Here is a 16147-nt window from a genome sequence, read left to right on the forward strand (position 1 = left end):
TGGCATGGAACAAATAGAAAATACTAGCTGAAATGATCCATTATGATTTTATTTTAATCTCTCCATGTTTCAATGCAGGTACTTCTCTGTGTATTTGCCTTCTGAAATTATATGCTCCTAGAGAATATGGCCAACCTCCAAATAACTATTGCTAGGCAATACCATAATAACTAAGGTCCTTCACATTTTTTTTGATGATACTGTTTTTGTTTCTGAAGCTCAACAACTTTTCAAATGTTTTGTTCTTTAGTCAATCACCACTTTCATTGGTTTAGCTAAGTTATACTATGAATATATATTACATAAATAATTTAAATAAGTTGTAAGCTACTTTGAAATTTTCAAGTAAGAAAATTTTCCCTTAGTCACTTCTGATTTATTGAGAATTGATCTTTATGAAGATTAAATTGTCATTCAGTAAATGATATTCTGAAGTGTTATAATGATTCTGAGACTGTTTGCTCCACAAATGCTATAAATTCCAAGATAAAATTGGAATGTCTATCTAATAATTTGAAGATAACCCAAAACATATCTCCTATAGGCTAGTACATGCAATATTAAAGAATTTAAAATTTTTTTCAAGTTTTTAATTTCCCAGAAAATTTAAAAAACTGACATATCTTTTAATTAGGATGTATTTACTTTATGGAATAGCTCAATGAAGCCTTATGCTGCCTATTATGATAACAGCATGGAGAATCCATCATTTGGATTTGTTCTCTGTGCCTTTTTGTCAACAAAACTAGTGTATTTAGTCTGGTCTACTGATGATTCCTGTCTGGTGCCCCTGGTGTCCCAAAACACATTTTGGATGTTGGCCAACAGTGTTAGGCATTCTATGTGGGCTTGAGGAAACTAAATTATTGATATGAGTATTGTTTTGGCCAAGAAGCTTCACTATGTTTCATGGCCAAGGCCAGTGCACATTACTACAGATAGTTCTCTAGTGTTTGGCAATGGCCAGGTAAGAGTGGAACTTCACATCAGAAGTCACCTATAAGATGCTACAGATGCCCATAGATGCTGGTTAATGGCCTTCTCACCCTACAGAAAGGACAGTATGTGGCTATCTTCCCTGGTACTCCACCTTGAGTGGGGAAAACAATGGGGATAGTGGAGCAGCTCTATTAATGCAACATTTGTTATATACAGCCCAGGTGGTTTAATAATCATCTTTACCTCTACAGTCAATTCCAAATCTGTGCTATTCAAACCTTCACGTGTATATTTTCTTTTCAATGGATCCAAATGTCACACAGAACAAATGTTTTAGAAAAGATTTGTTGAGATCCAGATGAAACATAATTTGAAATGCTATATCTTAATATAGCTGACACTTCGACAACATGGGTTTAAACTGCACAGGCCTACTTATACACAAATATTTTTCAATAAATATACAATTGGCTATTCATATCCTCCGGTTTCGCATTTGCAGATTCAACCAACTACGGACAAAACCCAGTATTTTTGATCTGCTGCTGGGAATCTGCGGACGCAGAGGGTCGACTATATGAATTGTTCTGTGCCATTTTATATAAGGGACTTGAGCATCCACAGGTTTTGGTAAGCATAGGGGTCTTGGAACCAATCCCCCATAAGTATCAAGGGACGACTGTAGTTAAGTCTTTGAGAGTCAAAAGTTATACATGGATTTTCAACTGCATGGGGGTCAGCACACTTAACCCCCACATTGTTCAAGGATTAATTGTACTTCACTTTAAACCTGAAAATTTTAAGAAGAGAAAAAATATATAGGTGTGCTATGAACATAAGCAAATAAACAGTACACAAGGAAAGATCAGATTTTGCTCTCACAAGGGCAATGAAGTCACTCCTTTGCTTTTGATCACTGCTTATTCTAATGGAAATTCTTATCAAATGCTATAAATAATAAAAAGGTTTGAATATAAAGAAGATTGGAATTTTTTGATATCTGATTTCAGATTTTACATCTATAGGATTAAAAAGACTTCTGTAGAAAAATAAAAGCTGAAGCAGTTCACTAAAGGGGAAAATGTGATTTCTGTAACTACATTTCATTTAAAACTGAGAAGAACAGGATAATAATCCCATACTTAAATAAATGAAAATTTATCAAGTCTATTTGACTTTTGATTTCCCATGTTTCAATAAATTTATGGGATCATTCAATCCTTCCCTTTATTGACACAGAGTAAAATACCTTTATGTCAGGAAATTGGCCCAGATAAGTATCCAGTGTCAGCAAGGACCCATCTACTAGTTTTTGATGGAAGTCTTCCCACAGAACATCACATTTCTGAAAGAAAAGGAGAAATAAAGAGATAACTACTGAATTAGTTTAATTGGATACATTTCATTGAACTTCTAAAAACTTTTGAAACTAAAAAATTAGATAAGTAATATTTGCCCAGTAGTAGATATTAAAAAGACTTTTTAAATATCTTTTTTAATATCTTTTGAAATAACACATAAAATTTTTAGGCAATTTGGCTACCAGTTTTAATTTACAATATAGGCTATCTAAAGGCTCAGCTCATTAAAAAGTATATTTCTGATTCTGCATTAATAAAGAATATAGAAGCTTCAAAATGTCTCCAGATCCCTAGAGATGGCCTTTGGGGCTAAGAGACTGTAAAGAATCCCACATGGATTGCTTCAAATAAACAATAAACCATTGTTTCAGCTTCTACAGGGAAAGCAGAAAATTTAGTCATATTGGGAAAGGCTCTGCCATTTATGGAGTATCAATTATGATAAACACACAATAAATACTATGTATTATTATTGCTACTACTGTCTGGGCATTGGGTAAATACTTTACGAGTATGAGTATTCATGGTCATTTAATTCTCACAATAGCTTTATGAGGAAAGTCTTATTGTTACCACTATACAAAAGAGAATACTGAAGCCTAGAGATGTTACATAACTTGGCAAAGGTCATGCAGTTGATAAATGACACACTCCAGTTTCAACCCAGGTCTGTCTCCTTGAATTCGAAGCTCACAATCTATTACACAGGCTGCCCCTCCAGAACAGGGTTCAAATCCCAGCTGTGTGACTGGAAAACTGAACCCCCCAGAATTTCAATTTCCTTAGGTTAAGTGAGTTGACAATGTAAAGTGCTTCACAGAATGTGCTTCACCAGGCACATAGCAGGTGTGAAAGAACATAATCTCCACATTTCGCCTGTTACAACATTTAGGGTCTCCTGACAGAGTCTGCTGCTTATTCCCCAGTATCTATTCTTTCTTTTTCTTAGTAATAGAATCTCCAGTTTTTGCCGGTACATGGCTAGTATATAGACTATATTTCTCAGCCTCCATTGCAGCTAACTGTAGCCACGAGACTAAGTTCTGGCTAATGAGATATACTTTCAGAAAAGTGTCCCTAAAAGGGAAGTTTATCTTCCCTGAGTCCTCCTACTTGCTGACTAGAATGCAAAAATGGGAGCTGATGGCTATGCTCAGAGAACCATCTTGAACCTGAAGGAGGCAGCAAGAATGGCAAAAATGGCCCCCTGATGCCGTGGCTCCACCATGCCTCTGCTCCCCACCTCCAAAGTCTTTTATAGAAGAGATGTAAGTTTCTATCCTGTTGAATACCACTTGTGTGTGTGTGTGGCGGGGGGGGTGTTTCCTTTTTTTTCTTTCACACTTTAAAAACTAATCTTAATTGTTACAGATCTCAAATAAAAAATTTTACGCAAACAGAAAAATTTAAATCCTCTGTATAAAAAGGCTCCTCTTCTGATATGAGTAGACCCTCTGAACATGCAGTGTTCAGTTCTTTCACCATCAGAAGAACCCATACTTGGATCTGCAACTGAAGATTCCAAAACTCCTGGCAGCCACAAGGACCAAAGTAGGACAGCGGCTGTTTCCTTAGGAATAAATGTCAACAGTGGCACCTGCCACACAAAGAATATAGTACAGCATTCTAAAAAGCCAGTAACAGAAGTGTCTATTATTCTCTTTAAAAAAATCTTCATTTCATGACAAATTTTCAATTATACATGATTAATCAGAAATTTACAAAATGAGTCAAGCATCTAACGCTATGTTAGAACACAGTGTTTTTGTTATTGAAGAAATGTGAGAAGATACAATTACTTAATAATTGCTTTTGGAAAATGGTGTGTGGAGGCTTGTTTTGCCAAATTCATATCCTGAACATTTTCAAGAGGTAACAGAACTAATAAGAGCTTTCCTCATAAATAAATCTGTTTTTTTTCTCAGTCGTAACTAGATTATAAAGATCAAAGTGGGGAATGCCAAAATTTTCATGGAGCAGCCTGGGTTTGCACTAACCCATCTTTCCACAGCCTACATAGATGGTCAGCTCATCACATCTCAAACCTTCCCCTGAGCTGTGGAGGCTGCATCTCCTAGGTCTTCTGTGCCTAAATGAGCAGCAATGAGCTCCCGTGAAGTGGACTGTGATAAACTGCTCTTTGTTTTAAGAACTTGGACATGAGAAAACCCTGAAAGATGGCTTTCTACTATCAGTAATAATCACATGCACTGTGCACACTATGTCTGTGACATGAGTACAAAATCTTTAAATGTGTTACAATTATTATTTGCATTTTGCAGATAAGGAAACTAAAGCCTGAGAAGGTTTAAGTACTCGTCCAACATCACTCAGAGCCGTGCTTGGTCTCCGCCCCATCCTACCTTTCTCAAAGGAGTGATACCCACTTGATCACTTCCATATGGCCCTCGGCTAGCAGTTGGATTTCAGGTGTTAGTAGATGTCTAGGGTCAAAGCCTTCCAGAAGTTAAACTCCTATTAGCAGGCCGACTGCATCTGTCCTCAGGCTCTGCAGACCAGCAAATGGACTAGCTGACGTTTAAGCGAAATAGGTGCTCTTCCCAGCTCTTGTCCCAGCTTTCAGGAAGGGATGGGGAAAGCAAGGGTGCAGAGGTGAAGTCAGTACACAAAATCGGCATGCTATGTACCCATTCTCCTGCTGAAATAGGCTGTTCAGATGTGTGGTAAGGGACAAAAACATGCTATTCTTATTTTGAGGGAAAATAATCCTGAACCCGCAGCTTTCCATCCAAGTGGTCTTATAATCAGTTCACTAATAACTGAATTTGGGATGTTCTGGATAGCAGAATTGCATGGTGTCTTGTGGGTACATAGTGTCCTATCATGATGAAGGCCAAGAAGTGCTAAGAGGAGTCAGGGATAGGCTGAGTGCACAAAACTTGGTGGGAGCCTCAAAGAAGCCCCCCACCAGACCTCCTGTGTGCTGTCATCCTGGCTCTTACCTCGCCAACCATCTTCACTTCTTCCCGCCCATACCAGTCAGGCTCATAGACTTCATGCAGAGACTCGGTGAGCTTCATCGAGGCTTCTTGCATGCCTAGCATTGGAGAAAACAATTCCTATTAGATATAAATGGGTGAGAAGTCTCTTCTTCTTTCCTTCACTTTTCCAAGTGAGAGAAAAATCTTGAGCACTCACTAGATATTTAAGGAAAAACTGTGACGGGCACAACTGATAATTGTATCTGTAATCACATCTCCACTTGAAGGTCTCTAAGACTTATCTGATTACATTGTGCATTTTTTATAGTTTACATGATAATGATAGATATTAGGTTTTAATAAAATCAACAAGGTATTCTATTTTTAAAACAACAATAAAATTGTGTCTTATTATGTGTGCTGTCACTTGCTAAATGGCATGTTGGAACCATAAATGCATAGGACACCTAGAACACTTGTTCATAAAACAACAGAGTTCTAAGAATAAATTAATCCTAAATGACTTTAGAAGCAGGCCAAAGCAAAATCAACAGGATTTCAGTTTAAAGTAGCTTAAGTGGCCTAAAAATTTTTCAAAAGAAAAAAAGTTTTTCTTTTTCTGATATTATCGGAAGCTATATAGACAGTTTTAAATCAGGCTTAGCATTCTTAAGTCTATGGGTTACAATTTTCATTAGAAGTACATTTGCCAGGTTTTAAAAAAACTGGTTATTAATAATAGGAAAGATATAAATTTTTTGAGTGCCACATGGTGATATAAAATATCACCAAGTCTTTCCCAGTCTCCCCGCCGCTCCTCCTTCAAAACGTGGAAAGTAATGTGTGGATTACCATGAAGACAGCTCAGCCTGAGAAAAAAATAAGGTGAATTCTTTGGCTGGCGACTTGGAGAAGTGCCTCTCTGGCAGCAGACTCCCTAACAGCTGGAAAGTGAGACCTGGCCGATTTGGTTTCTTGGCTTTTGTCACTAGGGAATATGAAAAGGGGCTGGATAAAGGAAGAGGAGAGAAAAATCCAAGTGGCATCATTAGAAGCAAACAAAAAAACAAAAAGCATTTCATAAACTTAATGCCAATGAGTCAAAGATGGAGGTTCTCATTAAACTGAAAGCTGCAACACTCTAAACTCAACCACGTGTTTGTTGAATTTAAGGGAACTACTTCTGGGTTCGATTGTGAGAGAAAAGAACAAAATAAAGGAAGGTGTCTGAAATGATAGAAGTCTTATAAAAGTCAACATATAATTTGGTATTTCATAGCACTTTTTCGCTCTCTAGGCACAGACCATCCTCACTTTCCTTCCCCTGATAAAACGGAGATATACATTTGGTCTTTGCACATTAGAGATTTGAACGTGTTTCAGGGCCATGTGAAGTGGAAACCCTGTACCCTTTTCCCCATGCAGTATAGCAGTAAGCATGTTAAAAGAGCCCCTTAAAAAAGGGTACATAGCCACACCAGCTGAAAAGTAGGCTAGGGAGGGAAAAAATAGTGATGACTCAAGTCGTTGGGGTATCTGATGAAATAAGAATCAAGTAGGTGTAGAGAAGGCCAAAAAAGTAGTGCAAAAACCTGTATCTTTCCCCTAGCACTTTGAACTAATCAAGTGAGGATGCTCTCTCTTATACATGTTGTCATTGCTGAGGTGGTAGCAATATGATCTTGAGTGTCCAAATTCACCCCACCCTAAGTACAAGCAAATCTATACTAAGAATGTACCCCTCAAATTCATACCAAAAGTTGGTTGCTTGTTGACCCCATTCTGTAATTCAGATGCCAAAAAGCTTCTGAAGTTTTCTTTTAAAGCTCTGTCTTACATCTGATGTAAATTATGCACAGCTATATAGATAGGTTAATGTCTTAAGAGGAAGAAAAAGAAACAATGGCATTATAGGAAAAATAATCTTTGTGGTAAAAATAAAATGGTGAATGTAGGCTTAAAATAAAATTATATGAGTCCTTACTCATTGAGGTTAAAAGCACAATGTTGCAGTAATATATCTATTAACAGCCAAAAATAACTACTAATTGTTATGTGGCTAAGTAGTGATGGATAATTTGGAAAGAATCCATTTTGACATAATAATTGTTTCTAGAACACTTCATAGGGAGTACTCTGATGGGTACACAAGTAAACAAGACCACAGGCTTTGCTCTTAAGGAGCACAAAGACTAGCAGAGATTTCAAGAATTTAGAATTTACTCTGCTGACAGGACATAAAAGAGGGAAAAAAAGCTAAAACTCAAGTTCCCTTCAATGCAATTTGGCAATGTTAGAGCAGAATAGATGCTAAATGGCATTTAATAATATCTAATATCCAATATTTTCTTAAAAGATTAGTGATTTTCACAAAATTGCTATTTTACTACTGGATAGGAACCACTTCCCCCTCTTCAAAATTTTAAACCTTCTCCAAAGCGTTTATTGTAACAACCTCTATTTGCATTTGCAATCAAATTTGTGAGCTTCTATTTTAATCCTCTAAGATTTGTTGCATAGATTGCACTGCTACGAGTCTTCTTTGCTTGGGCGGTATGAGGGTATGTGTTTAGTTAAAAGTAACATCAGTTAAAATATATTATTATAATAACCAGCAGCAGCTATGGAGCATTAAAATATCTAAAAATATTGCAAGTTTTGCCCATTGTTTAGAAGTGAGTTATTTAAGAAGGCAGCAGCTGCCTCAGGTGAAAGGAAGTCTTTTGCCTACCGTTTCAAAGAGGAGAACAGGAGTGAGGGAAAACAGCAGATTGTGAGGCAGCTCAAGAACAGTCAACCCTACCTCTGGGGTCAGGCTGATACATAATGAGTCACATACAATTAGTTATACCAGTGGGGACACATTCCTCTTAGAGAATGATCCTGTGTGTTCATTATCCCTGTGTCTGGCCTCCACCACCACCCACATGCCCGTGATTACTAATTCCAGGTTCTTACTTGACATTTCTGCTCGGATGTCCTACCAGTACCTCAAACTTCACATATTCAAAGGAAATTGGGAACTCTTCTGTCAAAACCTGCTCCTACTTCTTTTTCTAATCCTCATGAATATCACCCAGTTGTCTCAGTTAGAAAACTGGAAATCATCCTATAAGCATCCTCCTACTCTGACTTTGTCAGCAAGACAGGCCAATTCTGCCTGATTCTCAAAAGAAGTCCCTTCCTTCCATGCCCACTACCACAGTCTTCGATTAGGCACCCATTATCTATTATTTAGATTAGATAAAATATCCACATAAATGGTTGAGCAAAGTACAGCAAACATTCAAATATCAGCCATAATGAAAACTATTTTTGGAGGCAATGTGGCATAACAATTAAGATTATTATTCGCAATCAAGTCGACTTTGTTAAAATCTTGGTTCTATCATATAACACCTATGAGATCTTAGGCAAATTACCTACCTATCCTAAGTCTCATTTTTCCAAAGGTACATTACTAAAAAATAATAGTACATGCCATAGGTTGTAGTGAGAATTATATAAAATAAAATAGTAAAAGTTTATGTAAGTGCCTAGCACATAAGCTCTCGATAAATGTTGGCTATTATTATTATCAATCTAGACTCTCATTTCCTCTAGCCTGAATTTCACACAACCACAACAATTACTTTTCTAAAATGCTAATCTATCATATGACTCATTCTCTTGCCTATAATAATATAAGGACACTTTTCCCCATTAACTGAATAAACTCCCCACTGCTAATAAACTCCCAATATGATATGACACATAAGTACATCTCTACACAAATGCTGCCTACCTTTCTGTGTCTCATCCATCTCAGTGTCCTGTTTGCCCTCACTGATACACTTGTTCCCTAAAAAGCTCATGTTCCCTCCTGCTCCTTGGGCCTTTGTACATGTTGCTGCTTCTTTTCTACCTGGAAAGTCCTTCCAACATCAACCTCTTTCTCTGGCATATCTTATGACCTGATGACTTGGTATGCCCCCTTCCTGGGTCCATTCAGGTGTAAGTCCCTAGGAAAGACAATTCCTGACCTGGTATCCTGTCCCTTAAGTAGAGTGGGGGTCTATTCTCATTGTGATGGGACATGTGTGGACAGAGCTGACTCCATCTTGAACTCAACTGGCTAGCTTATCTTGAATGAATGAGCCCAGACTTTTGATACCTGGATGGATTCTGGAATGTGGAGAGATGTTTTGGGCTACTCATGGAGTTTTTGTTACTCCTTCCTCTGAAGCAAGAAGCCCTAGATGTTTTCTATCCCTTAACTTAGCCTGGTGCCGGTACCTGCTGGTATTTGGTCTTTTGGTCTCCTCTTGACTACTCACACACTCCTTTCCTAGCACATAGGCCCGTCTCTAAGCCAGGATTAAAGAATGGTCTAGAGGGTGAAAGATGCAGAGATCTGATTGTCCTACAGTAGCCCAGAGCCAATTTTAGTATGGGAGTTCCCCATTAAACTCTAAATCTATAAGCTGGGCTTGTCTGCCTTGTTCTTTGGTCTCTCAGCTCCTTCAGCATTTGGGGGCCGCTTTGCATACACAGCCTTCTCATGCAGCAGTACACAATGCACACTTCTGTTAAAATACATATTACTATGCATATCTGGCTGTTTTGTTTATCCAACTTTTTTCTCATCTCCACTGTGAGCTCCAGGACAGAAGGAACTGTGTCCTGTTCATCCCTGCATCTCAATCTCCTAGAACATAAATGAGGCTCAATGTGATGTTTGCTGCTAAGGTGAATGAGAGCATAAGATCTACCTTGCAAAGCCGAAGCATCAGCAAAAACAATACAGACCTACAGAGGTGAATGCCACCCAGAGATTAGTGATGGTGAGTAGAGCTCATTGAACCCAATTTCACAGAACCCCAGTGATAGAGATTTGGGAGCTTCTAAGAGCAAATGGAACCCTTTATAGATGAGGAAACTAAAGTAGCTGAGAAGATGGATGATTTTTTCCACTGCTGTTCCTGGGACCAGACCCAGGGCCCCTCACTCTTCGGGGCCAGATCTCATTTCTCTATAATGCTGCCTGCAATATAGTACAACTAGCTGGTTAGAGTTATTTTTGTGAAAAACAGAAAAATTGGCCATGAAAACACTTTGAAAATGCAAATTGTGATCTATTTAATATATAACCTTGTCTTTAAGTGTGTTCTCAAAACGCAAAATGTGCTCCGAGGAACTCCAAATCTTTGTAAGACTAAGTATTTCACAGTCAAATAACTGGGAAATGCTGCCTACCCCATTAGGTCTTCTGGTGATTACATTAACATATTAAGGGCTCTGATAAACTCTGTAGTAACCTCTTTAAAAATTCATTCCAACCAGCACTGGCCAAAGTAATTTCAACGTTGATCTCTTTTATGAAGTATCATTTGTTAATATCACTCAAACAGCAAATGGGATGATTGGGGGGAAAAGCTGATGTTAGGTCCTTTTTCCTTCAAGTGGAGATGTGGTCTTTGGAAGTAAAATGAAGTGTCTGTTCAGGTCCTCTGTCCATTTGTTAATTAGATTGCTTGTTTTTTATTGTTGAGTTGTATGAGTTCTTTGTATATTTTGGAAAGCAACAAATGAACATGACAAAAACAGACATGGATATGAACAACAGTTTAGTGGTTACCAGAGGGAAGTGGAGTGGGAAGGGAATAGACATGGGTAAAGGGGGTCAAATATATGGTAGTAGAAAGATTTAACTTTGGGTGGTGAACATACAATGATATGTATCCACTCTCTATACTGCCTTTGAACTAGATGACCATTGTGGATAGAAAAAAGATATATCTATCGATCGATCGATCGATCGATAGATATAGATATATATATATACACATATATATGATGTATTATTGAATTGTACACTTGAAACTTATATGATTTTGTTAACTAATGTCACCCTAATAAATTTTATTTAAAATAAAAAACAGAAGTGGAATGAAAGGCTGCTTTGATGGTGCATCCAATGCCTCTGTGGAGCTAATGCTTTACTCAGAGGATTCACCTTAAGGACAAGAATTATGCCAGTTTTTTAAAACAGCATTCTCCATACTAAGGCAGTAAAATAGACCAAAATATATAGACTTGGGAAAGAGATCTAATTTACTCATTCATTTAACAAATGTATTCACTTCTTAAAAAATCAGCTAAGATAGAAAAAATCCTGTGCTTGAAATAATTTATGACTTCTTGTCTTAAATCTTATCAAATCTTAAATCAATAATTAAAGAAATACCTAGAGTGCCTTCTATTTTCTGACTGAATTATCATAAATAATAAATACTTAAGGTTAATTCTTTTAGCACAGTTAATTATGAACTCTATGAATTTGTGGAAATTAAATTCTCTGACTTTTCTTTGCAAAAATAAAATAAGGCTAATATCATTTACCATACAGCTGTGTTGGGTGGTTTTATGTCTAAAATGCTTAGTACACAGCCTAACACATAATAAGTGCTCATCAGAAAGTAATAGTAAGTCATCATCATTCCATTGTATAAATGAACTTTGTTTTGTGAAACTGCTGCCCTACCAATGGTCATCTAGTTCAAAGGCAGTATAGAGAGTGGATAAAAGTAGGGCCTTAGGAGACACACAGATCACAGTATGTTTTCTAGCTCTGGTGTTTACTAGACACACTCTGTGCTTTACTTTTCTTATATATAAAATTATCCATAATTTCTTATCTATAAAATTTATTATCTATAAAAGGTGATAAAACTACCTGCCTCACAGAGTTGTCATGAAGATTAAAATTACATGCCTTGCATATAACTCAATTATATTTTAGTTTAAAAATCAATTTCACTAAATTTATTATTATGATTAATTTTTATTAAGATTTTCATTATTTTATTATTTATCACTGTCTTTGTAATCAAATTTCAGACACTGAAACTCTTAGAATAAATTTCTGGAAATGGAACTACTATGTCAAAAGGCATGCTGAACAAACAATTCATTTAAAGACTTTTACCAAATTGTTCACCAAGAAAGGCTATCCTACCAGCAGTGTTTGAAAGGGATCTGTTCCCACAGCTTTGGCAATGCTAGGTAGGATTTTTTTTTTTTTTTTTTTTGGTCTTTGAACATTTGAAAGAAAAATGACAGCATCTCCCTTTTGATTTTATTTAATATCCTTTAATCATTTGTGAGGATAAGCATTTTCCAATTTCTTACCCATCTATTGTTCTTCCTCGGCTAATTTTCTCTTCATATGTCTACCCATTCTTTCTTTCAATTAATTGACCCTTGTTTAGTTGACTTAATGAGCTCTTTATATCTTGTTTCATTTTCATTAAGTGTGTTGTCAATATAATATTTTTAAACATATGTATATACATTTTGCAAGGTCAAATCTCTCTCAACCTTTCTCTTTCCTTTATGCTTTCAGTTTTTTGGGTTACTCCAGTAAAGACCTTGTCACCCAAGACTAAAAGCTAAGTTTATTGTATTTTATACTAGTAATCTAGAACATCACTTTGTACACATTTTTAAATTTTTACTATATCTGGAATTGAGAAAGAAGGAGTAGAGTGTGAGGTTGGGAATTTCACCTTTTTCTGAGTGTTTGGCCAGGTTACCCAAGACTCCTTGTCAGACAATCCATTCTCTCCCTACTGATCTCAAAATCTGCCTTGTGATCCATCACACCCATCAGTGTACCTGGATTTGTGCAGGGAGCTGGATTACCACAGGCAGAGATGGAGTCCACTTCCCTACTACTCTCTCTTAACCTCTGCCCCTGGTCTCATTTCTTTGCTTCATATTCAGTGGGAATTTGGGAGCGGGTAGAATGCAAAACCTGTGCTCAAGTACCATTTTGCCTGAAAGCCAAACGGTTTTATAATTAACTCTCAATCCTGTCACTCATGAATTCCAAGATCAACCCGTGCCTGGTAACATACAGTAAGCAACTCACACACATTACCTTTGATAGCTGCTAAATATCCTCGGAGTTCTCGCTGAAGTCTTGTACCCTCTGCCTAAAAAACACACAAAAGCAGAGATATTAAGCATTTTGCCTATATTTTACATACAAATATGTACAAAGCAGTAAGTCTCAGAGTTATTATTGCCAGAGGCTCATTCTTAAAAGAACATAAATATGTAGACACAGACTAAACAAGGTGCCCATCAGTCCAGATGTTTAGAGATTTTGTTCAGCTTAAAAGAAAAGGACAAGGCAAATACAATTTTGCTAAGAATGGAAACTGTGGTTCACCATACAGTCTCCCATATATTCAAGACTTGGAAAGTCTCTAAATTCTGACACATGGGTTACAATGGTAGGGAACTGATCACCATTGTCCAATATAGTAGCCACTAGCCACATGGCTCTTGAGTGCTTGCAACATTACTAGTCTGAATAGAGGTATACTGTAAGTGTAAATTACATGCCAGATTTCAGAGATTTAGTACAAAAGATTTCATTAACATGCTTTATATCAACTGCATGTTAAAAATGATAATATTTTTGGCTATATTGAAGTAAACAACTGTTATTAAAATTAATTTCACCTGTTTCTTTTCACTTTTTAAGTGGAAACACTAGTAAAATTTAAATTATGTACATGGTTTGTAATTATATTTCTATCGGGCATTACTGAAATAGACAAATTGTTAAAATGTAAATTTGACATATGAATCCTAGTTTTGGTTTGAGTTACTCTTACAAACTCTGAGATGCTGAGACTAGGATCAGATCATAGCTTAATATGGAGTTAACCCAGGAAATGGCAATAGGGGCATGCAGAAGTGAAGCAGGGACTGGAAAAGCCATCACAGGGTACAATATCAAGCAAGTTTCCATGGTGAGCAACCAGTCTTACTCCCACCGGGGAACTCTGGGAGACAGCGTCAAACACCCTGAGGGGCAAGGGAGCTGGGGCATTTGTCTATTAACTCCTGTCAGTCACTGTTTGGGGGCTGCTCCTGAGGGACATTAATACCCCCATTATGTCCATACAGGGGTAGAGAGATCTCTGGTAACCAGAAAAAACCCTCAGGCAAAGAGCTGCCCTTGCTGGCAGCTGCAAATAAATCTAGTGGGTTCAGAAAAGGTAGGTGCTAGGGCACCCACAGTGTGTGCTATGACACTGCAACTGAAAATGTAAAAATATATACACTTTAATTGCATAATCATTTAACAAAATTGCAGGGAACTAGCATACTGAATAACTCCACCTTGATAATTAATAATATATGTTAAATATCATATATATTATTTTATATATGAAATATAACAAATGATTGACTTAAATATGACTATTATAGTTGCTATATTATTAAATGTATTATTAACCATTGAGTTAGAATCATAATATAGATAATAATATATAATACACGTAATATAATAATATATAATACTATTAATAATATAACAACTGTAATAGTCATATTTAAGTCACATTCATTTGTCAGTATTTACCATAAAGGAGGGGGAGGGATTAAGGGGAAAAAAAACCTACTTCCTTTAGTAAATTACAATCTAATATGAGAACTAAAATATCTAAATAGAAAAACTGCAAAGATTACATTTAGCTAACAGCCATTCAAGATGTTTGGAGTACAAAGCAAACACAAAATACCCATCGCATTTAAAGACAGTGATTAATTCAAAGAAACTCTGAAAAGAAGTGTTCAAGACTATGCTGGACCCCAAAAGGAATTCTGTATGAGAATTTTTTCTGTATGGTATAGTGCAGGTATAGTGACATTATTTCTATGAAATCTATGTAAAGCTCAGGTGAGGTTTTCTTTATCTGCACTAATCTCAAGCTACTTTTGTCAGCTTTGTAAACCCAGGTATTATCAGATAAAAGCTTAGGGTTCATTCATTTCCAGGATAGTTTTATTCAGAATGGCAAAACAGAAATCATCAAAATTCTAAATAACTGCCTCCTTTTCTCATGTCTCAGTATGGTTTAAAATCAAAATTCTAGCTTTCCCTTGTCTTGCTGAGCCATTCAGAAATATAGTGTGAATGTAAACTACCATGAGCTAAATTAAAAAAAAAAAAGAAAAAAAGATGGATTTCTAAAACATCAAATGCAGTGGAAAACTATCTGGAAGGATAGAGACCAAAGAGAAAATGTTGACAATAAACACTTGTAAAGGCAGAGGATGAAGAGGATCCAGGGAAGAAACAGGCAGAATCAGGCCAAGGTCCTCAATACCGTCATGAAAAGTAAGAATTTTGGGAAGAAGGAAATAGGTTTTCCCCTACTGAATATCTATTATGTGATGGGTACTGTGCTAGATTCTGAGTACAGAAATAGCTGAAAAGCTATGGTTCTGAGATATTTTATTCTTGTCATAACTATGCTGCATCTCCCTATTAGATCTGTCTGGGAGGAGGATTATACTTCCTGCCCTATAGACATCAAGCTTGGCTGTAGGACTTGACTTGGCCAGTGAAATGTGAGTGGAAGTGATATGTGCTGCTCTGAGCAGAAGATGTAAGGGTCATCATATAGGTCTACCTATATGATAGGGGTTGTTTCTCCAGACTGCATCATAAAGTAAAGGGAACATGAAGTACATCTACCACGTGTGTTTTCATAATTGAGAAATAACTATCCGTTGTTGAAAGACACTGAGATATTGCTACAACAGCACAACCTATCCAAATGGCCTGACACAGTGGTGCACCATCAATAGTGGAAATGCTGAAAAATGGAGAAGGCTAAAATTTAACAGAAAAAAACGGCAATGGAATAGTGAGCAGGAGAGAACTAAAGGCAATTTTACAAAAACATTTCAGAAAAGAAATTAAATTGAAAAGGTTAAAGATAAAGTGGATGGTTTTGCAAACTGAAGTCTCGGTGCTGGTCAAGTGATGAAAAGAGGTAAAATGGCACTGAGAGAAGACAGCAAAGCCCAGAATCATTTGTCCCAAGAGATGGCAGATAA

The 16147-nt window shown here is 36.7% G+C and overlaps 1 protein-coding gene across 2 annotated transcripts in view; it reads right to left on the reverse strand.

Annotated features, from left to right (window-relative positions):
• The window catches only part of AMPH (amphiphysin), a 195941-nt gene that overhangs the window by 79776 nt on the left and 100018 nt on the right, over positions 1–16147 (reverse strand). For both annotated transcript variants that reach the window (XM_011376691.1, XM_011376690.1), the window contains exons 3-5: positions 13164–13218; positions 5264–5358; positions 2189–2284 (exon numbers count right to left, since the gene is read on the reverse strand). In XM_011376691.1, coding sequence (XP_011374993.1) covers positions 2189–2284; positions 5264–5358; positions 13164–13218 — 246 coding nt within the window. The remainder of the gene's footprint in view (positions 1–2188; positions 2285–5263; positions 5359–13163; positions 13219–16147) is intronic.

The sequence above is a fragment of the Pteropus vampyrus genome, unplaced genomic scaffold (genome assembly GCF_000151845.1).
Source record: "Pteropus vampyrus isolate Shadow unplaced genomic scaffold, Pvam_2.0 Scaffold302, whole genome shotgun sequence".
Classification (NCBI taxonomy): Eukaryota; Metazoa; Chordata; class Mammalia; order Chiroptera; family Pteropodidae; genus Pteropus; species Pteropus vampyrus.